Source organism: Panthera tigris, chromosome E3 (genome assembly GCF_018350195.1).
Source record: "Panthera tigris isolate Pti1 chromosome E3, P.tigris_Pti1_mat1.1, whole genome shotgun sequence".
Taxonomy (NCBI): domain Eukaryota; kingdom Metazoa; phylum Chordata; class Mammalia; order Carnivora; family Felidae; genus Panthera; species Panthera tigris.
The window spans coordinates 21,838,268-21,859,720 of record NC_056675.1 but is presented as its reverse complement, the minus strand read 5'-3'; the positions used below and the strand labels follow the sequence as shown (position 1 = coordinate 21,859,720).

Sequence of the window (21,453 nt, the reverse complement as noted above, 5' to 3'; positions counted from 1 at the left end):
CTCTGTCCCAAAAAAAATAAATAAAAAACGTTGAAAAAAAAAAAAAAGACCTTTGTGGTTGCAATTATCTCACTCAGACACTTCAGGGAAAATCTCCCAATTTTTTTTTTTAATTTTTTTTTTTAACATTTATTTTTGAGACAGAGAGAGACAGAGCATGAACGGGGGAGTGTCAGAGAGAGAGGGAGACACAGAACCTGAAACAGGCTCCAGGCTCTGAGCAGTCAGCACAGAGCCCGACGCGGGGCTCGAACTCACATACCACGAGATCGTGACCTGAGCCGAAGTCGGACGCTTAACCGACTGAGCCACCCAGGCGCCCCATTTTTTTTTTTTTTTTTTTTTTTTAATCTCCCAATTTTAAGGAGAGCTGACTGGCAACCTTCATTCTGTTTGTAAACTCAATTGTCTTTTGGCCATACAACTTAACATATTCACAGGTTCTGAGGATTAGAAGGTGCCCATCCTTGAGGGGGACATTCTGTTCCCCATAGGAATCCCTGAAATTGCCCACAGAAGTACAGTATACTGAGAAACAGCCGAGGACACAGTGGTTCAAGGCATGGATTCTGGAGCAAGATTATTTGCCTTCAAGTCCTGTCTCTGCCACTTGAGCCATATTAATCTTAGACAAGTTCCCTGTGTCTCAATTTTGCCATCTGTAAAATGGGGACGAAAACAATAGTGCCCACTTTACAGGTTTGTAAACACTTAGAATGATGTAGGAGGTGCTATATATATTACAAAATATATTCAGTTTTACGGGCCTGGCCGACATTGGAACAAGACTAGTGTCCCGCCGACCCTCAGACAAGATGTTGGCTCGACTCTTGCCCACCTCCGAGGTTCCTCAGAAATGGGAAATAACTCCAGTGTCTTGTTTTACTCTCACTCTTGGTCATGTGTTCCTGAAGTGGGATGGGATGATGAAACCATCTGTACTGTTCACAGTTTGTTCTTAATATTTTGCCAAGTGAGTGGCTGAGTTGCTAAAAAGTAGCTGTTGATTTGATGTGACTTCAAATCATTCGTTTGCTGAATAAATGAGTGAATGGATGGGTGGATGGGTGGGTGGGTGGGTGGATCTGCCTTCCTGGGGGATCTGTCCCCACTACACATGTCTCCACAGGTGTCCTTTCGCTTGCTCCAAGGAGGTAGCCACGCAGAGGGTGAGGAAGTAGCTCTGGTGCTGGCATCTGACCCGCTTTTGCACTTCCCGCAGGATTGAAAGTTTGCTCAGGACCATGGAGAGCAGCTCCGGCAGTCCTCCGCCCACGGAGTCCGATCCCCTGGAGGCTTTTCCCCAGAGGAGCCTGGAGCCAGGTGACATCGCGGTGTTGGTTCTGTACTTCCTCTTCGTCCTGGCTGTTGGACTTTGGGTAAGCCAGGCCAGAGGAGGCAGAGGAAGAAACTCGCCCAAGGTCGTAAAGTAATTAGAACTTTAAACTTGTAAAAATACAGAGTTGACCATGGGTCAGGTGCTATCTTAGGCACTTTCATCTCATGCTATGTCATGTAATTTGCACAGATGTCTATGAAGAAGACGCTACTGCTGTACCCATTTTATAGATAAGGACACTGAGGCTCAAAAATGGAAACTCCTTGTATGTTAGTAAGTTAGCACAGCTGGGTTAGAATCCATATCTCCTTCACTTTGAAGCCCATATTCTTTTTTCTTTTTTAAAGCCAGCTTTTTAAAACAATTTTTTTAATGTTTTTTATTTTTGAGAGAGAGAGAGTGTGTGAGCAAGGACAGGGGAGGGACAAAGAGACACGGAGAGACACAGAACTCAAAGTGGGCTCCAGGCTCCATGCCGTCAGCACAGAGCCCAACACGGGGCTTGAACCCACAAACTGTTGAGATCATGACCTGAGCTGAAGTCGGACGCTTAGCCGACTGAGCCACCCACGCGCCCCAGTTTTTTGTTTGTTTTTTTTTTAAGGCAATACAGTCACCAGGTTCAAATAAAAGCAACTTAGGGGGGTCTGGGTGGCTCAGTTGGTTGAGTGTCCCGACTTTTGTTCTTGGCTCAGGAGTCATGATCTCAAGGTTTGTGAGTTCGAGCCCTGAGTCAGATTCTGCACTGATAGCCCGGAGCCTGCTTTGGGTTCTCTCTCTCCCTTTCTCTCTGCCCTTCCCCCACTCTCTCTCTCTCAAAATGAATAAACACTAAAAAAAAAAAAAGAAAAGAAATAAATAAACATTAAAAAAAACATAGTGAAAATTTCACTACTACCCTTCCCTTCACGAGTAACCACTGTTGTAACCTTGTTTGTACATTAATTTGAGTTTCCTTATGGAAATCCAAGCAAATATTATCATGTATATTTACCTCTTTCTTAAATAGGAAGTAGGTTATTATACTGTTGTTTTTTTACCTTGCTGTTTTTCACCTATCATGATCTCTGGGATATCTTTTCATATCAGTGCATAGAAGCTTCCTTGTCTTTTTAAAAGTTGCACAGGATTGGGGTGCCTGGGTGGCTCCGTTGGTTGAGCATAGAACTTTCGCACAGGTCATGATGTTACGGTCTGAGAGTTCAAGCCCTGTGTTGGGCTCTGTGCTGACAGCACGGAGCCTGCTTGGGATTCTCTCTCCCTCTGCCCCTCTCCCCCACTCACGCTCCCTCTCTCTAAAAAAATTGCATTTATCTTATAATAAATGAGGCTGGACACCCTTACATATGTTTAAAGACCACTTCGTTCCTTTCTGTGATGCACGGTTTCATATATTTTTCCCATTTTCATTAGGTTCTTGTTCTTTTACTTACCAACTTCTAGGAATTCTTTATTCTTTTAAAGTTCTTATTTGTTTAAGTAGTCTCTACACCTGGCATGGGGCTCAGACTCGTGACCCCAAGATCAAGAATGACATGCCCCTCCTCTGACTGAGCCAGCCAGGTGCCCCTAGGAACTCCTTCCATGCTCAGAACATGAGTAATTTTGGGATAAGGATGCTGAAGAGAAGATACTGCTATCTGGGTTTTAGGCCATTTGGTACAAAAGACTTGAAAGCTGAGCCCCAAGGTGTCCCCACTTTGCTCCAACTATTTATACATCATTTTTCTACTCCTACCCCTTAGCTTTTCCTCCTCCAAGTCAACAAGGGGATGCAAGTGCTGGACGTTCCAAAGACCTTTCTCTGCACACTCCCCTGCCCTCCGCTCTTAGCAGGACATAGTGAGACGGAGGAGACATTGTTGAGAGTAAGAGTTTTCGTGTCAGACAGCCTTGGGGTCAGGGTTAAGTTAGGGTGAGGTTGGAGGCTGGGAATCGGTATTTTCACAAGAGGACCAGGAGTCTCTGATATATTACTAGTTTGGGAGCCCTGGATTTAGATAATCCCTTTCAAGGAGTTCTTTATTTAAAAAAAAAAAATTAAGTTTATTTATTTATTTTGAGAGAGAGAGAGAGAGAGACAGAGAATCCCAAGCAGGCTCCACGCTGTCAGCACAGAGCCCAATGTGGGGCTCGAACTCATGAACCGTGAGATCATGATCTGAGCTGGAGGACACTTAACCTGCTGAGCCACCAAGGTGCCCTGGGAGTTCTTTATTTTATTTTATTTTATTATTTATTTATTTATTTATTTTTATTAAAAAAAATTTTTTTTTTAATGTTTATTTATTTTTGAGACAGAGAGAGACAGAGCATGAACGGGGGAGGGTCAGAGAGAGGGAGACACAGAATCCGAAGGAGGCTCCAGGCTCTGAGCGGTCAGCACAGAGCCCGACGCGGGGCTCGAGCTCACGGACCGTGAGATCATGACCTGAGCGAAATTGGACGCTTAACCGACTGAGCCACCCAGGCGCCCCTGGAGTTCTTTATTTTAAAAAAATACTTCCTGTGTCAGGAATGAGCCGGAATGAGCCTCAGGTTCGGTTTTCTATAGCAAGGTCATTTGCAGGGATGAAAAGGTACCATTTCCTGCCATGTCCTATCCAGTAAGAATCCCCTCACCGGCGTTCGCACCCAGGCTCAGAGACGTGCAACTGCTTGCCAAGATCAGACAAGCCACTTAGCAGCCGAAATGTGTCTATTCGAACACCTTCGATGCTTAGAAGCTCACTCCTTCTAAAGACGGTTTTGTTGGCCGGCTAAGGACATGGGCTCCCAAGGCTGACCTGGACCTGAATTCCCGGCACTTCCGCTCTCAGGAAACAAAGGCACTAGAGTGACTTTACTTCTGCGTCTCATTTTCTTCATCTGTTAGATGGGCCTCATGATACTAACTTCATAGGAGTTTGTAAGGATTAATATGAGCTAAAGCGCAGAGATGCTTAGGGGCGTCTGATGGCTGTGCTCCTGTGACACTATGTAGCACTAACACTCAATAAATGGTGCCCCTTATGAGCCATCCTAGCGATGAGCATGGGTTGAAAACTCAGACATGTAAGGGAGCCATAAGCAGGGGTTGTATTGACCTGAAGAATTTGTCTCCTCTAAAGCATTCAAATTAAAATCTTAAAAACCGTGGGTCCAAAGCACCCTATATTTGCTGTCCAGATCTGGCCTGCTGGACTCCCGGTTGGGTTTCCATGGCTTTGGCACTTCGGGATGCCTCTGACTGTTACCCACCCTTCTTCTTTGTTTCAGTCCACAGTGAAGACCAAAAGAGACACAGTGAAAGGCTACTTCCTAGCTGGAGGGGACATGGTGTGGTGGCCAGTAAGTGGTCTTTGGTTCAATTGAAGTCACTTCTTCACATGCTGATGGTCTGTTTAGCCTTTGGTCTCTCAGGACCCGGGTTGCACGTTGTGTGAAGTCACGGTCTAGAGAAGGCTTAGCTCCAACTCAATCAGTTAGGCTGGTTTCAGGTATGGTTGAGTGCAAGGGCTCAAGTGATATCATTAGGACCTGGTTTCCATCCCTCCCTCTCTTCTGCTCTTTAACCTTTCCTTCCTCCCTCCCTCTTTCCCTCCCTCTCTCCCTTCTTTCCTTCCTTCCTTCCTCCCTTCCTCCCTCCCTCTTTCCCTCCCTCTCTCCCTTCTTTCCTTCCTTCCTTCCTACCTTCCTTCCTTCCTCCCTCCCTCCCTCCCTCCCTCCCTCCCTTCTTTCCTCCCTTCCTCCCTTCCTCCCTCCCTCCCTCCCTTCCTTCCTTTCCTCCGTATCAATTTCTCTTCTTCTGGATGAGCGCTATTCCCCAAACAGAGTCAACTTCATGGCAACAGGATGGCAGAGTTTGCTCTAGGCTTCTCATCCTCTCAAGTCCCAGTGCACAGAAGAGCATGGAAAATATCTCATCTCTGACGGTGTCCCATGCCCACCTCTGTGCCAGTCACTGTGACCAGGGTAGTTTGATGTGCTAATTGGCTCAAGCCTGGGTCACACACTCAATGCCTGAGCTGGGGCGGGGGGGGGGGGGGGGGGGGGGGTGGAGCTTGGAACCTGTCCTCAAGCATATGCGATGAGATGGGAAGGGGCTAGAAAGCGTTACTGGGACAAGGCGGAATGGATGTTGAAAACACAAATAACAAACACAGCAGTCCAATTGGTGTTTTCTTTTCGAGTGGACCTCAGGGCATTGCCAAATACAGCATGCACGTGCACACACACACACACATACACACACACACACACACACGCACCCAGGTGTCTATGGGCCTGCCTACGTCATGGATGGTCAGGGATAATAGTTTACTTAGAATCTCCTCAAATAAGAGTGGAATCTTTGAACTAAGAAGAGGAAGGACCGCTCCCATTTGCACTGACTCCAAAAGATGTAGGGTTTAAGGTGCAGACAGACAGGTGGTATCTGAGCCCCTGATCAGTGAAATGTGTAGAGACAATGACCATACTGTTCTCAAAAGGTACCAACGATATGCTTTGCGTTATATGTTCAACAAATTCCCTAAAAATATATATTCACCGAGGAGGATGTCTGGCACTGTGTCCAACACATCAGTAAGCTGGTCTTCACCCTCAAGGAGCTTGTATTCGAGTGTTTCCCGAAGTATGAGTAACAGTCGCTCTAAGATTTTCCAGCTGCACACTGACATAGCATTAAATAACTTCAGATCGCATAGTGTGAACATCATCCCTTTCCTATTCTACGTCACTCCTCCTGACTGCATAAAAGAAAAAGTCACAGTTTGGTGCTAATATACCTTTATGAGTCTTTCATCGCTGACCAAGCTCTATGTTTAATCAAGAGACTATAGGCCTCAGTGAGAGAAACTAGCTAGGATTTAGTAACGGAGATGGTGTCCCAGTTCCAGATTCTTAGGAGAGAAAATGTAATTTACCTACTTTGGGCCAAGTAACTGGGGTGTCTGGTTCAATCTGTTGAGACCAGGGATTGGGGCCATTGAGTATAGGCTTGGCCACTTAATGTTCTACCAGAAGGAGAACTATTTCCTTTGCCAACGTAGAAACAGAACTGGGATATATAACAAAGGCTTCCTGATTCTCCTCATGAAGCACCTTCCCCAATACCTGTCATCCTTTCCCCCAGGGACGATGCATACAGTTGTTCGTGTTGTGCACTGCACTACCCTATGGGGTATGATTCACATTTTAGGCATCATAAAGATGCATACTTACTGTGCCAATAACTGATAGATGGAAGTAAGAGAGTTTGGGGGAAGACGAGTCTTTCTAATTTGAAAAAAAGGAAGATGCCAGATGCGCTAGGGATGGCCCTGCCTTCTCTATTTCTCCTTCTGTCTTGGTCCCTTTGGATCACGGGAAGAACTGAGGGTGGGGAGAAGATACTGTAGACCTTGGCTCCAGGATCTGACTTGTCTGTCTCCCTACAGGTGGGTGCGTCCTTGTTTGCCAGCAATGTCGGAAGTGGGCATTTTGTAGGCCTGGCAGGGTCAGGTGCTGCTGCGGGCCTTTCCGTAACTGCTTACGAGTTGAATGTAAGTATCTTACCGGGGGTGTCGACAGCTCACCCTTTGCCCAGTAGGTGACCCTGGGGGACAGTGTGAATGCCCCGTACTTGTAAAAATGGAGCAGTACTTCACGAGGAGACAAGCAGGAAGCATCAAGGGTGCCCCTCGCCAGCTAAAACTAGTTTGACCCGCAGGCTTCTGGCTTGCGTGGATGTGCTCGGTGCTGGCCGGTAAGGTCAGGACCCTAATAAACCACTGTGTGGGAGAAGAGGGCTCCGAATCCCTTCCCTGTGGAGGCAGAAGCCAGAAGGTGTCCCGGGACCAGAGGGATTTTCTGTGTATCACAAAAAGCAGGTGACATCTGTGGTGTGGTGCTTTGACCTATCTTGCCCGGATGCCCAAGAGGGAGGACACGCTGTCCTATGGGGCAGGGCTCGTGAAGGATATGATTTTCACTGAGGAGGAGGGCTCGCACTGTTAGTGGTGGTTTTCATCTTCATAGTGACTAACTTTCTTTGAAACAAACGATTCACTTATTTATTTATTTATTTATTTATTTATTTATTTATTTAATTTATAGATAAGCTCTATGCCCAACATGGGGCGTGACCTTACAACTCCTAGATCAAGAGTCATATGCTCCACTGACTGAGCCAGCCAGTTTATTTATTTTGAGAGAGAGAGAGAGAGAGAGAGAGAATGTGAGCAGGGGAGGGGCAGAGAAAGAGAGAGAGAATCCCAAGCAGACTCTGCACCATCGGTGTAGAACCCACTGCAGGTCTTGAACTCGTGAACTCTGACCTGAGCCGAAAGCAAGAGTTGGACACTTAACCTACTGAGCCACCCGGGCGCCCTGTGACTAATATTTTTAAAGTGCTCATTCTACCCTGCGGCCTACACTACACGCGTTACCGTATGGCGGGATCCCTTACAAAGCCCAGCCTGGCTCAACGAGGGAGGGGATACGCCTGGAGGAAGGGGGAGGACGTGAGGTTTAGGGTGACACCGGATGAGGAGTGACGGAAAAGCTTCTATTTCCACTCTTCCCTCCTTCGTCCCCTTCTGCCACTTAAACGTGGAAATATGATGGCCCAGGGAGGGTGAGGTACGCAGACTGAACCAGAGGTGGAGCCAGGCCTGGCTACCTCCAGGGGCAGAGGGAGATCCAGATGAGCGCCTTGAGGTTGGCGGGAGCCGAGTCCTGACTCTCTTTTCCCCGGGCAGGGCTTGTTCTCCGTGCTGATGTTGGCCTGGATCTTCCTGCCCATCTACATCGCTGGTCAGGTGAGTGTGGGGGAGTCGGGGTGCCGTGGGCTGAGAAACCCTTTGGGAGGGTCACCCCTGCATTCCCTTCTTCCCCCCTGACGACCTCCCTTAGTCCCCGGGAGGTCGGTCCTTGCATGGCGAGGGACGCCGCACAGGTGAGACCAGGGGAGCCCCGCCCTTGGCGGCTCCCACCTGGTGACCGATGATCAAGATGCACATGGGCTGGAGGAGATGGGAGCCCAGAAGCATCTCTTTTCAATGCGAACACATCGGTGTGAGGCTCGTGGTGTCTTTGACGTGTGTAGGCGGTAACATATTACTGTTTTTCTTCCTTTGCACACAGAGCTGTAAAAACAGTTCTTTCTGGCAGATGCGAAGGGTCAAAATGTTTGTTCCCAAATAACAATGCTGCTTTAGACTTAAAATATCTATCTATCTATATCTCTATATCTATCTATCTATATATGTATATATACATACATACATACATATGTGTATATATTTTTAAGTTTATTTATTTTGAAAGAGAGGGAGAGAGAGAATCAAGCAGACTTCATGCTGTCATGCTGTCCGTGTAGAGCCCAATACAGAGCTCGAACTCACCAAATGTGAGATCATGACAGCTGAAATCAAGAGTCGGACATTTATGGGGCGCCTGGGTGGCTTAGTCGGTTAAGCGTCCAACTTTGGCTCAGGTTATTTGAGCCCTGCGTCGGGCTCTGTGCTGACAGCTCGGAGCCTGGAGCCTGCTTCGGATTCTGTGTCTCCTTCTCTCTCTGCCCCTCCCCTGCTCTTGCTTTCTCTCTCTCTCTCTCTCTTTCTCTCAAAGATGAAACATTAAAATTAAAAGCAAAAAAGAATCGGACGTTTAACTGACTGAACCACCAGGCACCCCTGCTTTAGACTATTTTGAAAAAGTAGTTTAAAAAATTGTTTCTGATCTGACAGCTTTATGTCACTCATACTGTCTAGATTTAATTCTGCTCCAAAGGTTCTACCACATGGGGCAAGATCATACTCAGGACCATTCATAAGGCAAGAACTGGTTTTAACTTTTGATTATGGCAATTAAAAACTACACAAAGTAGGGGCGCCTGGGTGGCTCAGTCGGTTAAGCATCCAACTCTTGATACTGGCTCAGGTCATGATCTCACAGTTTGTGAGTTCAACCCTTGCATCAGGCTCTGTGCTGACCGTGTGGAGCCTGCTTCGGATTCTCTCTCTCTGCCTTCCCCTGCTCTCTCACTCTCTCTTAAAATAAATAAATAAACTTAGAAAAATATTTAAAGAAACTTAAAAGAAAAAATCTACCCACTCCATTTTTATTGGGAAATAAATACATTGAAAACGTGATAAAACACAGATGCACAGCTTAATAAACTATCGTAAAATAAACACCCAGATCAAGACATAAGACCTAACCTCCCCCGTGTGCCTTTAGCACGTGACCATGCCTTCCTTTCTCCTTGAAGTTCATCTAGTTAACTCCTTTGCTTCTCTTTGCAGCTTTCATTATGCATAAGTAGACAGTTGGTTTAATTTATTTTTGAAAAAACGTATACGGGATCAGGGTAACATATTCTTTCATTAGTTGATGTGTTAATTTTTTTTTTTTTTTTTTTTTTTTTTTTTTTGCCGTGTAGTTCTCTGTAGTATGACTACAGCCCATGTGTCCATGTGTTTGTCCATTCTTTTGTTCATGAGCATTTAGGTTGTTCCCAGTGTTAGGCTGTGATGACTAATGCTCCCGTGAGCGTTTATACAAGTGTCCTGAGGCACGTAAACAGGTGTTTATGGAGAGTGTCTACCTATGAGTGTCTGGGCTATTGGGTATGTTTGTCTGGCTTTGCTACATACTCCCCCAATATCCCCCAGAGTATTTCTATCAGCTTAGAGTCCCACCAGCAGTGTCTGCAAATCCCCTTGGCTCCATTGCTTCACATCCTTGCCAACACTTGGTATTTTCCAACTTTAAAATTCTTGCTAATCTCAATGTGCTTTCGACTGACAATTCTATTTTTTTTTTTTTTTTGGCCCTTTGGATTTCCTCTTTGGGGAAGTCGCTTGTCTGGGGCTTTTGCCAACCTTTTTTAAAATTATTATTAGGTGAGGGGCGCCTGGGTGGCTCAGTCGGTTGGGTGGCCAACTTCGGCTCAGGTCATGATCTCGCGGTCTGTGAGTTCGAGCCCCGCGTCGGGCTCTGAGCTGTCAGCTCAGAGCCTGGAGCCTGTTTCAGATTCTGGGTCTCCTCTCTCTCTCTGCCCCTCCCCCACTCTTGCTCTGTCTCTCTCTGTCAAAAATAAATAAACATTAAAATAAATAAATAAAATTATTATTAGGTTATAGAGCTTCTTATTGATTTGTAGAGGTTCTTTATATATTCTGGAAACAAGCCCTTGGGGTGGTTTTATGTGCTGCAAATGTATATATCTATCTTTTTCTACTCTGTGGTTTGCCTTTCCAGTCTCTTAATGATGTTTTTGATACGCAGTTCTCAACTGCAATGTAGTCACATTTATCACTTTTTCCTGTCTTTCATGTTCTGTTTAAAAAATATTTTCCTATTCCAAGGTCATAAAGATATTTTCCTATGTTGTCTTTTAGAACTTTTCACATTTAAGTCAATTATCCATGTAATACTGATTTTTGTCCACCGTGGTTTGAGAATGGGATAATGCTAACGCCACCCATCAGGAAGCTTACAGACTAGTTCATTCATTCATTGATTGAAGATGCGTTTATTGAGCCAAATGTCAGCTGCATGCCAGGTCCCATCGGTTCCCCATCCTCACCTCGTGATGGACCATTACAATGCTTTCCCTTCTTGCTGGAAATTTCTTTTTCATTCACAGGGAGGTTACCTCCTGTTCATCTTTCAAATCCTACTTTAAGCAATAGTTCCTCCAAAAAGCCCCTCTGACCTCCCTGATGAGGTTAAATTTCCTTCTTCATCATATCGTGGCCTTTGCTGCTTTGCATTAGCTCATGTGGCTATGAAACTCAGATGTCTCCCAATAGACTGTGTGCCTCTTCTAGTAAACCAAGCTTTTTCAGTCTCAGGGGGTACTCTGCATTATAGGGTGTTCGCAGCATGCCTGGTCTCTACCAAGTAGATGCTCGCAGCACCCCACACCCCAAATTGTGACAGCCAAGTCGTCTCCAGGCGTTGCCAAACGTTCCCTAGGGAGATACAAAATCATCCTTGGTTGAGAACCACTTTCCTAGACTGTGTGCGTCTCCCATTAGATTGTAAGCTCTAGGAGAGTGGGAACCATTTCTGTTCTCTTCTAGAGTTGTGCCTGGTACACAGGAGATGTGCAATTAAATATTGTTGAAATAACTCAGCAGCAGGGTCTTTGATGGATTCAGAAGGAAGAACATGAGGAATGAGCTAACACCCAAGAGAAGAGGCACTGGTTAAGGACCAGAAGTCTTGGTCAGATCCCAAAGCATCACCAGAGTTAGCAAGTGAGAGGGCTGTACTGATGAACATTTGGGGCGTCGGAGGTGAATGGGGTCCTGGGGCTGACAAGGCCCAGGTGTGGGTCAGGGAAGTGGGGGCTGGAACAGAAATGCCCCATTCTTGCCGGGGCTGAGCAGACTGAGACACCATGCAAGGTGTCCCATGTGGGTTCTCTGCATTGTCCCTGTGGCTGCTTCCACACTGGGGAAGGGTCTCCAAGAAAAGGAAGACCTTGAAGGAGCTGGAATCCCCTTGAGTCCTGGGCAGGGCCCTGGGGAAGGCTGGAGGTAAAGGGCGGGGGTTTTGGAGGAAGAGGGAGGGGATTTACATGAGGAGGAAGTATGGCAGTCTGGATGGGATGGGGTGGGGGAGACAGTATGCAGGTCCCGGAAGCCCCTTGCCGTCCTCTGCCCCAGGAAATGGGGGGTCTGGGAGGGAGGGGCCCCACAAGCAGCGAGGCCTCAGGAACCAGGGTACTCATCCCCCCAGGGCAGCAGTCATTTACTGCATTTATTTCTTATTCTTTTTTTTTTTTTTTTTTTTTTTTAGTAGGCTCCACGTCCAACGTGGGCTCGAACTCATGACCCTGAGATCAAGAGTCGCATGCTCTACCAACTGAGCCAGCCAGGCGCCCCTGCATTTACTTCTTTTTAACATTCACCCAGCTACAACCAGAGGGTGGTTCCTGTGCTGCCTGTGGGCCGTCCCTCACCTCTTCGGCTCTGTCTGTCTGTCTGTCTTTCTCAACCTTGCTTGCTGGCAGATTGCCTTTTTAGCTCCTTGACAGCTTAACAGCTGTGGTCACAGACAGTAAATCTGCCAGGGAAGCCCGTTCCTCTCACCTGAACGGACTGAGGCTCTTCGTGTCCTCTCTAATCAGCTGTCACACCATCACCACGGGCACATCCGTTCAGTACTGGTTGAATGTCCCTATGCGTTATTCCTTGATAGAGTGTCAGTGCATGTGCTTCTGGAAAATCTCTGTTGTGGGTACCTTGCTGCAAAACCAGGGGAAGACATGAGAGTCAGAGTTCCAGATTGCTCTTTGGGGGAGATGGGCAGGAGAGAGAAGCTTTTTTTCTTTTTTCCTATTTGAAAATGCCCATTTATTCCTGGAGTTCTTTTTTGTTTGTTTGTTTGGCCAATATTTTATTGTGAGAAGACGTTCAAGCATACATCGAAGTGGAAATAATTTTGCACCATACACCCTTGGGTTCTTGAATACCCAGATTACCATTAGCCATTTACAATTCTTATTTATTTATTAAAAATTTTTTTTAATGTTTATTCATTTTTGAGAGACAGAAAGAGACAGAACGTGAGTGGGGAGGGGCAGAGACAGAGAGACACAGAATCGGAAGCAGGCTCCAGGCTCTGAGCTGTCAGCACAGAGCCTGACGCGGGGCTCGAACCCAAGAGGTGAGATCATGACCTGAGCAGAAGTCGGATGCTTAACCGACTGAGCCACCCAGGTGCCCCAACTATTTACTATTCTTGAACCGAGTCTAGCCATCTAGTCTTTCCCAGTATCCCTTCACAATCTGACCTCGAAATGGATGGTTTGCCATTCATGAGCTTGTGGTGGGGGACCTGTTAGTTTTCTCCTCCCTGGGTTAGACTTGGGGATACCCAAGCAGCAACAGCCTGGAGGAGAGGCTGCAAACATTTCTGCAAATATCTTTATAACTGGGTCCTTCCCCATCCAAGATCTAGTACCTCACGGAAGAGCCATTGGTTTGATGTCGCAGTGTCTCAGCTGCAAGTCTGGGGCTAGAGTACAGTGAGGGTGAGGAGATTGGGAAAGAACATGCCAAACCCTCAACAGTGGTTTTCAGCAGCACACCCCAGTCACTTGGGTGCCCATATGGTAATGACATCTGACTTTGGACCACCCAGCCTGGGGCATAGGGAGCCGCCATGATTCAGTGCCCCCCCTCATCTTTCTGCCAATCCTGGAGCCTGCTATTAGAATCCCCTGCTTTTGCTGGTAACCTGCCCCAAGGTTTAAATTTTGTTTTAATGTTTATTTATTTTTTTTTTTTAATTTTTTTTTTTCAACGTTTTTTATTTTTATTTTTGGGACAGAGAGAGAGACAGAGCATGAACGGGGGAGGGGCAGAGAGAGAGGGAGACACAGAATCGGAAACAGGCTCCAGGCTCCGAGCCATCAGCCCAGAGCCTGACGCGGGGCTCGAACTCACGGACCGCGAGATCGTGACCTGGCTGAAGTCGGACGCTCAACCGACTGCGCCACCCAGGCGCCCCTTAATGTTTATTTTTGAGAGAGAGATACAGAGCATGAAATGGGGAGGGACACGGAGACACAGAGAGAGAGAGAGAGGCGGGGGGAGACACAGAATCTGAAGCAGGCTCCAGGCTCTGAGCTGTCAGCACAGAGCCCGACGCGGGGCTCAACCTCACAACATGGGATCATGACCTGATCTGGAGTAGGACAGTTCACCGAGTGAGCCACCCAGGTGCCCCCTGACCAAAGGATTAGAATAGAGCAATTCCCCAAAGTTTGGAACCTGGACGAATGGAGATTCTTGAGATGCTTTTAGGTGTCAGACATGGGACCCGCCACACTGAGTCACGTGGTGGAGTTATTTCCTTTTCTGTTGTCTTTCACTTGTTTGATGAGCTCAAGGGGGAAGGCTTACATTGGTCCTAGCCTGTCTTCAAGACCAATCCAACACTTCTCCAGCATTCTTTTTCTTTTTTAAATGAGTAGGCTCAGGGTCCAGAGTCTTTGGTGTTGCCAGAAAGGAATAGAAAATAATGAATTGTTTTACTACCCGGTGTTTATTTTACTACCCGTTGTTTATTTTTGCTGGTTCTCTTAAATTTAGGGTTGATTTTCCATTTATGATGGTGATTTGAAGTTTAGGTAAATGTATTTAACTGTTTAGGTGAGCTGGTTGAAAGGAAAACATTAAGTAACTAATAAGAGATAGCAAACTTTGGGATGGGATTGGTAGTTGGGTACATCCCCCTGCACAGAACCCCAATTCCTCCACACCCCACCCCTCTGCCCCCATTTTCTCCTCCTTTCTTAGGCCTATGATCAAGAAGGCCATTGGTGCTGCTGAGTTTGGGGAGGAGGGAAGGGCCAGTGCCCTGAGACCATGTGCCCAAAGTCAGGTATGTGGTGACCACTGAGCTCTGGCCCCTAGGTCACCACGATGCCAGAATACCTGAGGAAACGCTTTGGTGGCAACAGGATCCCCATCACCTTGGCTGTGCTCTACCTGTTTATCTACATCTTCACCAAGATCTCGGTAAGGTGGGGACATAGCCCAGCCGTGTACCTGTGGCATGGTGAGAAGATCAACGACAGCCACTGCTTGGGAGTGTGTCCTCCCTGTGCACTTCCTCCTTCTGTTGGGCAGGCTTCCGGGAGGTTAGCAGAGGGTAGGAGGGGTGGGAGGGAGAGGACAAGCATGGGCAGAAGTTGGGAGAAGGTTCTGCCAAAGGTTCTCTGGCAACATCTCTAGACGGTGCAGGTCACCCCTTGGGTGGAGCGGTCATATTCCTCCTGGGATTAGACAGTGATCAGCTATTAATCAGATGGGCTGCGGCCATTGAGCCTGCTCCACCTTGAACTTTGGTTGGATGGGCCAATCTCTAGAAAGAGGCCAAGAGCAGATGCCTTGCAGCCTCCAGGCCTGCCTGTGACTCAGCTGATGCTGTCTCCACTTCCAATTGGGGCTGAGGAGAGCCTGTCTCTTGTGAGGAGAGTGCAGGGGGTGCAGAGGAATTCCATTCAATCCAAACAACAATAACTGAGTCCATGCCAGCTGCAGGCTTGAAAGACAGACGTTTGATGACAGCATCCTTTCAGAATTCTGCCTCTGGGTCTGGTGGAAAGCTACAGATGTGGGGAAGCCGTCACCAGGGAAGTTATGACCAAGGAGGATTACGAACTAGAGAAAGGGGTCTGGTGTTCCCGATGGATGGACTAGAGCAAGCAAAACATTGGCGACCTGGATGGGCATAGCTTGTTAGGGAAGCAGGGAAGCAGTGAGTGAGGGAAATGAGGCCAAGGGTCAAGCAGACCATGAAGCCTGGCATGCAACTCTAACTTATTTACATAGACGTTATCTTGGGGGCAGTAGGGGGCCACGGAAGAATTTTAATGGGCAGGAGAAGGATGATATGCTCATGGCGGTATTTGATAAAGGTTGCAAAGTGGAGAATGGAGGCTAGAAAGACCGGGAGTAGCAGCAGGAGGGCCACTGAGGAGGTTGTCGTATTAGCCCAGTGAATGGGTCTCAAATGTACTTGCCCAAGGGTCCCAGTTTGAGACCTCTGATACAGGAAGAGGTGGCTGAAGAAAGCACAACGTAGGACTCTTCTGTTTGCTGGAATCCAGTCTTAGGGGAACTTGCGCTGAAAATGTCCATCCATTCATTCATCCGTGAACTTCATGTCTCTACAGGTGGACATGTATGCGGGTGCCATCTTTATTCAGCAGTCTCTGCACCTGGATCTCTACCTGGCCATAGTCGGGCTGTTGGCCATCACAGCTCTGTACACCGTTGCAGGTGTGTCTGAACGAGAGGTGATGCCTGAGAGGCCGTGGGCCACCCCCGCCCCCATCTTTTCCTGGCCCATCTTCTGATGTTCTAGTGTGTTAAAACCATCCATTCATTACACCTCGGTCAATGACCCCAGATAATATGGTGCCTCTTGGCCATTGTCTAAGGGAAGAGGGCTTCCCGATTAGAGGGAGGATTGAAAAATGCACCACAATTGCATCAAGCTATTTTCCATTTATTTACTGCAGAATTATTTATTGAAAACTGAGTGAGGCGCGTGTCTATTCACGTGCACTCTGCAAAGCGAGATGGTAAGCAACTGTAATCTCGGAGAATAACGTGCGGCAGCATCGTTTTTCCCCGTCGGAACCACACTCCAGGAGAGTGACTGGCATAGAGTATGGCCTGGACAAATATCTGTGTTGGAATATTCACCTTTTAATCTTCATCTTCTGCTCCAGCTCACCCTTCTCTGCTTCCTCTTCGTATAATATAACTCATTCCACAAATCTGTCTGGATATCACCTACATGTGCTAGACATCGTGCTAGGAAATGAGGTAGAGCAGCAATAGACAAAACAGGCAAAATCTTGACCCCAAAAGAACTTCTAATAGGGATGGGGAGACAGACAATGAACAAGGAAACCAATAAATTATATCAGGATGTATTGTTATAATCTGATAAGTGCTGTGAAGGAAGTTCCACGCAGGGTGAGGTGGGGAGTGATGGGTAAGGAGGGGTTTTTTATTATTATTTTTTTTTACATAGCATGTTCAGAGAAGGCCTTTCTAAGGTGACATCTGAACCACATTTAAATGAAAGGAAGGAAACTTTAAAGACAAGGACAGAGGAAGAGAAGACCAGGCCAGGAGAAGGGCACATGTAAAGACTCATGCTTTGTTTGGGGAACAGAAAGGCGGTCAATGTGGCTGACGCTGAATGAGCAGATGGCTCAAGCTGCGACCCGCTAACCTCCAGGGGGGCCACTTCCACCAGCCAGAGATGGATTGCCACCCCCACCCCCCACCCCCGTGTGGCTCAGCAGCGGATGAGGGAAAGGCCAGCAACCAGTGCCTTGAGGGAAATGAAAGATGAATGAGCCTGGATTTTGCTCCGAGGGCTGTGGAACACCACGGGAGGCTCTAAGCTCAAAAGCGGTCAAAACAAAGCTGTGCAGAGGCCCCTGAAGGATCTCTCAGAGCGTTCCACACTAATGGAAGCTGTGTGCCTGGAGCCCAGGGAAAGGGAAGGGCTAGTCCCAGTAGCCAATTTACCTTTGTTTCCTGGTCTGCGTGTCCCATTAGACTGTAATCTCCATGAGGACAGGGAACATGCTGTTTTGCTTGCTTCTCTATCCCTACCATGGAGAGCTAGGTAGGGCACTCACCAGATATTTGGTGAACAATTGAATACAATACTAAACAGAGTGCATGGCACATGATAAATTGTTCAGTGAACATCAGTATAGAAACGACGGCGGGTTTCAGTGGCACCCGGCTTCAGGATCACTGCACTCAGGCAGCAGAGAGTTGGGACAAGAGTCTAGGCTGGGTGTCTGCCCATTTGTGACAGGGCCCTATTCCTGCTGGCCAGGAAGGAGGAGGCGTGGTAGAGAACCCCACACCTCTGCCCATGTTTTTTATTGCACGCTGACTTTGCCCACTCGTAAAACATGCTCAGATCAGATAAACATCCCTTTCCCTTTGGGAAGAAGGAGGTATAGTATAAGGAAGAGACTAGAAAGATGGCCTTGGCCAGATAGATTTGCTGCCATTATTGTCATTACCAAGACTATGCTAGGTGGCAAAAGTAAGAAGAATTCACTGAGGCCAACCACAGGAGCCTGCTCAGGAAGCCTGTTAGGGCTCTGAATACCTAGTACTCATATCCTTTTTCCAGGGTTAAAAATAAAGCTGTTCAGAGCTTGGGGACTACAGCCCATGCATCACTTCCTGAATCAGTTAGAAATTACTGTGTAACGAACCACCCACAGATATAAGGATGTAAAACAATGGTCTTAAGAGCAGAAGCTTCAGGGCCCTTGAGGGCTAGGCTTAGGCCTGCACAGTAGCACTCCCCCATATTCTGTTGGTCGAAGCAAGTAGTTTGGCCAAGCCCATAGTTAAGACATAGAGAAATCAGCTTTATTTACATCAACATGAAAAGCAGGAGAACCTGGGTGGCTCAGTTGGTTAAACATTCAGCTTTGGCTCAGGTCATGAAATCACAGTCCATGAGTTCGAGCCCCGCGTCAGGCTCTGTGCTGACAGCTCAGGGCCTGGAGCCTGCTTCGGATTCTGTGTCTCTCTCTCTCTCTGCCCCTCTCCAATTCATGCTGTCTCTCTCTTTCTCTGTCTCTCAAAAACAAACATTTAAAAATTAAAAAAAAAACAAAACAACAACATGAAAAGGAGCAGGAAAGCCACAAGGCAACATGGGCCTGTGCCCAGGAAGGAGGTCTTGTGGCCATCTTTGTAAACAACACTAAGAAATCTCAGGTCTTGAGCTTCCAGATTCTCTCTGTTGTTACCCAGGGTGTCCGACCCTCATCTCCATGCTTATTCCCACCCCCACCCCCAGGTGGCCTGGCTGCTGTGATCTACACGGATGCCCTGCAGACTCTGATCATGCTTATAGGAGCACTCATCCTGATGGGCTACAGTAAGTGGGGCCCCAGGGTCACTTGGGTGGGTGACAGGCCCTCTCTCAGGAAGGGACATCTGCTCTCATCATGGGGATCAGCAAACCCAGCTGCCAAAAGCATACCCCTGGGGCATTCCATCACGAATGATTTCCTTGAGACATGGTTGTTTTAGCTGGAAGAGAACTGAACTTACAGAAATTTACTGTTTTTTTTCCCAAGTTTATCCATTTATTTTGAGAAAGAGAGAAAGCACCGGGGGGTGGGGGTGGGAAAGGGCAGAGAGAGAGAGGGAGAGAGAGAATCGCAAGCAGGCTCTGCACTGTTAGCACAGAGCCGACGCGGGGCTCCGACTCACGAACCGGGACATCATGACCTGAGCTGAAGTCGGACGCTTAACCAACTGAGCCACCCAGGCGCCCCGGAAGTTTACTGATTTTTAGGTAAAAATGAATAGTTCCTCCTATATTGAGAGGGAAAAATGATTAATAAATAAAAGGGGCACAGGGACAAAATTCTTCTTACAGAAGAATTCCAATTAATAAATGCAGACAGAGGGAGAGAAATAGAAAATCAACATGAGGGCACCACCGTGATAATTGGAGGCAAGATTCAACGGTAAATGCTCAAGATAGCAGGGATTTTTGCATGATCTCAGTTACCATGTCCAAGATATTCACTAATCACAAAGGGGAAAATAGTCGCTTTACCGTGGGGCAACCTGGCATGCACCATTGTAGCTAAGTGATCGCGGTCAATGTCGCCAGGAATAGGACATACTGATATGTAGCTGCTCATAGGGTGAGAGGGACATAACGGAGCCTCTGTGCCACGCTTACCAAAAACACATAATTATTCAGGAATAAACATCAGACATCCGATGGAGAATCATTTTACAAGATTCCTAATCAGTTCCTCAAGAGTGTCAAAGCCAAAAGAAATAAGGACTCGGGAATTGTCTAGGAACAGGGGTCGAGGAGATACGAGTTTTATCATAGCATTGTGCCTTTCTGCACACTTTAAATTGTGTTTATGTGCGGCTTTCGTCTTTTAAACAAAACTTTAAGGAAGTAATTATGGAATAATTGTTGCGCAACATGAACAAAAATTGCTCATTAACTTTAACAAATGTTTTGGACCCTCATGAAGAAGAAAACTTCACTGATATGTCGTATGTGAAGAGGAAATACAGGGGGGCCTGGGTGGCTCAGCCAGTTAAGCGTCTGGCTTCAGCTCAGGTCATGATCTCACAGTTCGTGGGTTTGAGCCCTGAGTCAGGCTCTGGACTGACAGCTCAGAGCCTGGAACCTGCTTGGCATTCTGTGTCTCCTTACCTCTCTGTCTCTCCCCAACTCTCGGTCTCTCTCAAAAATAAACATTTTTTTTTTTTTAAAAGAGGAAATACAAATGAGTAACAAATACATGAAGGACAATTGTCAGCTTTATTAGAAAAATGCTCGGTGTGGTCACTGTCATAAATACCAAACCTTTGAACCTCCCAGGGCTTCACGAGCTGCTTATGACAGGTTTTAGATGCAAAGAGACCCAAAATACAGATCTTCCCAAGTTCTGTCATTCTTAGCAACACCTCTAGATCTTTCCCCACAAAAGTATGGGTTCTCAGTGGGGAAGTTCCATTACTTAATCCATTACAGTCGGGCAGGAAAGAGATTACAGATCAGCCCTCTGTAATCTTCATCAATCTGCTTTATTAGATGTTCTCCCAAGGGATCTGCAGATATTCACATGTTGAAAACTAACTGGCCATATACGTGTGGGTTAATTTCCGTGCCCTCAATTCTGTCCCATTGGTCTGTGTATCCCATTGGTCTGTGAGTCTTTTTATGCCAACACCATATGGTTTTGGTTTCTGCAGCTTTATAATAAGCTTGAAATCAGGAAGCATGATGCCTCCCACCTTGTTCTCCTTTCTCGATGTTGCTTTGGGTATCTGGGTCTTTCGTGGCTCCATATGAATTTTAGGGTGATTTTTTTTTTTTCTATTTCTGTGAGGAAAGCCATTGAAATTTTGATGGGGATTCCACTGATTTTGTAGATTGCAGGGCACCTGGCTGGCTCAGTTGTCAGAGAATGCGACTGTTGATCTCAGGCTCGTGGGTTCAAGCTTCACGTTGGGCATAGAGCTTATTAAGAAAAGAAAAAGAATCTCTAGATCTCATTGGGGGGTGTGGACGTGCTGATAATATTAATTCTTTTTTTTTAATGTTTATTTTTACTTTTGAGACAGAGAGAGACAGAGCATGAACGGGGGAGGGGCAGAGAGAGAGGGAGACACAGAATCCGAAGCAGCTCCAGGCTCCGAGCTGTCAGCACAGAGCCCGATGTGGGGCTTGAACCCATGAACTGTGAGATCGTGACCTGAGCCGAAGTCGGACGCTTAACCGACTGAGCCACCCAGGCGCCCCTGATAATATTAATTCTTCTAATCCATGAACACAATATCTGCCCATTTATTTGTGTTTTCCTTAATTTCTTTCATCAGTGTGTTATAGTTTTCAGTGCACAGACACTTCATCTTCTTGGTTACAATTGTTCCTATTTTTTTTTTTTTTTTATCCTCTGTGATGCAATTGTAAACGGGGTTTTCCTAATTTCTCCTTTCAATCGTTTGTTAGCGTATAGAAACACAACTGATTTTTGTATGTTGGTTTTTGTATCTGCAACTTTACTGAATTCATTAAAAAAA

General features: G+C 46.7%; 1 protein-coding gene across 2 annotated transcripts in view; it reads left to right on the top strand.

The window, feature by feature from the left end:
* The first annotated feature begins 1,244 nt into the window (after positions 1–1,244).
* The window catches only part of SLC5A11 (solute carrier family 5 member 11), a 38,010-nt gene continuing 17,801 nt past the window's right edge, over positions 1,245–21,453 (top strand). For both annotated transcript variants that reach the window (XM_042971354.1, XM_007084087.3), the window contains exons 1-7: positions 1,245–1,379; positions 4,598–4,669; positions 6,760–6,864; positions 8,062–8,121; positions 14,740–14,844; positions 16,005–16,110; positions 18,686–18,766. In XM_042971354.1, the coding sequence (XP_042827288.1) occupies positions 1,245–1,379; positions 4,598–4,669; positions 6,760–6,864; positions 8,062–8,121; positions 14,740–14,844; positions 16,005–16,110; positions 18,686–18,766 (664 nt within the window). The remainder of the gene's footprint in view (positions 1,380–4,597; positions 4,670–6,759; positions 6,865–8,061; positions 8,122–14,739; positions 14,845–16,004; positions 16,111–18,685; positions 18,767–21,453) is intronic.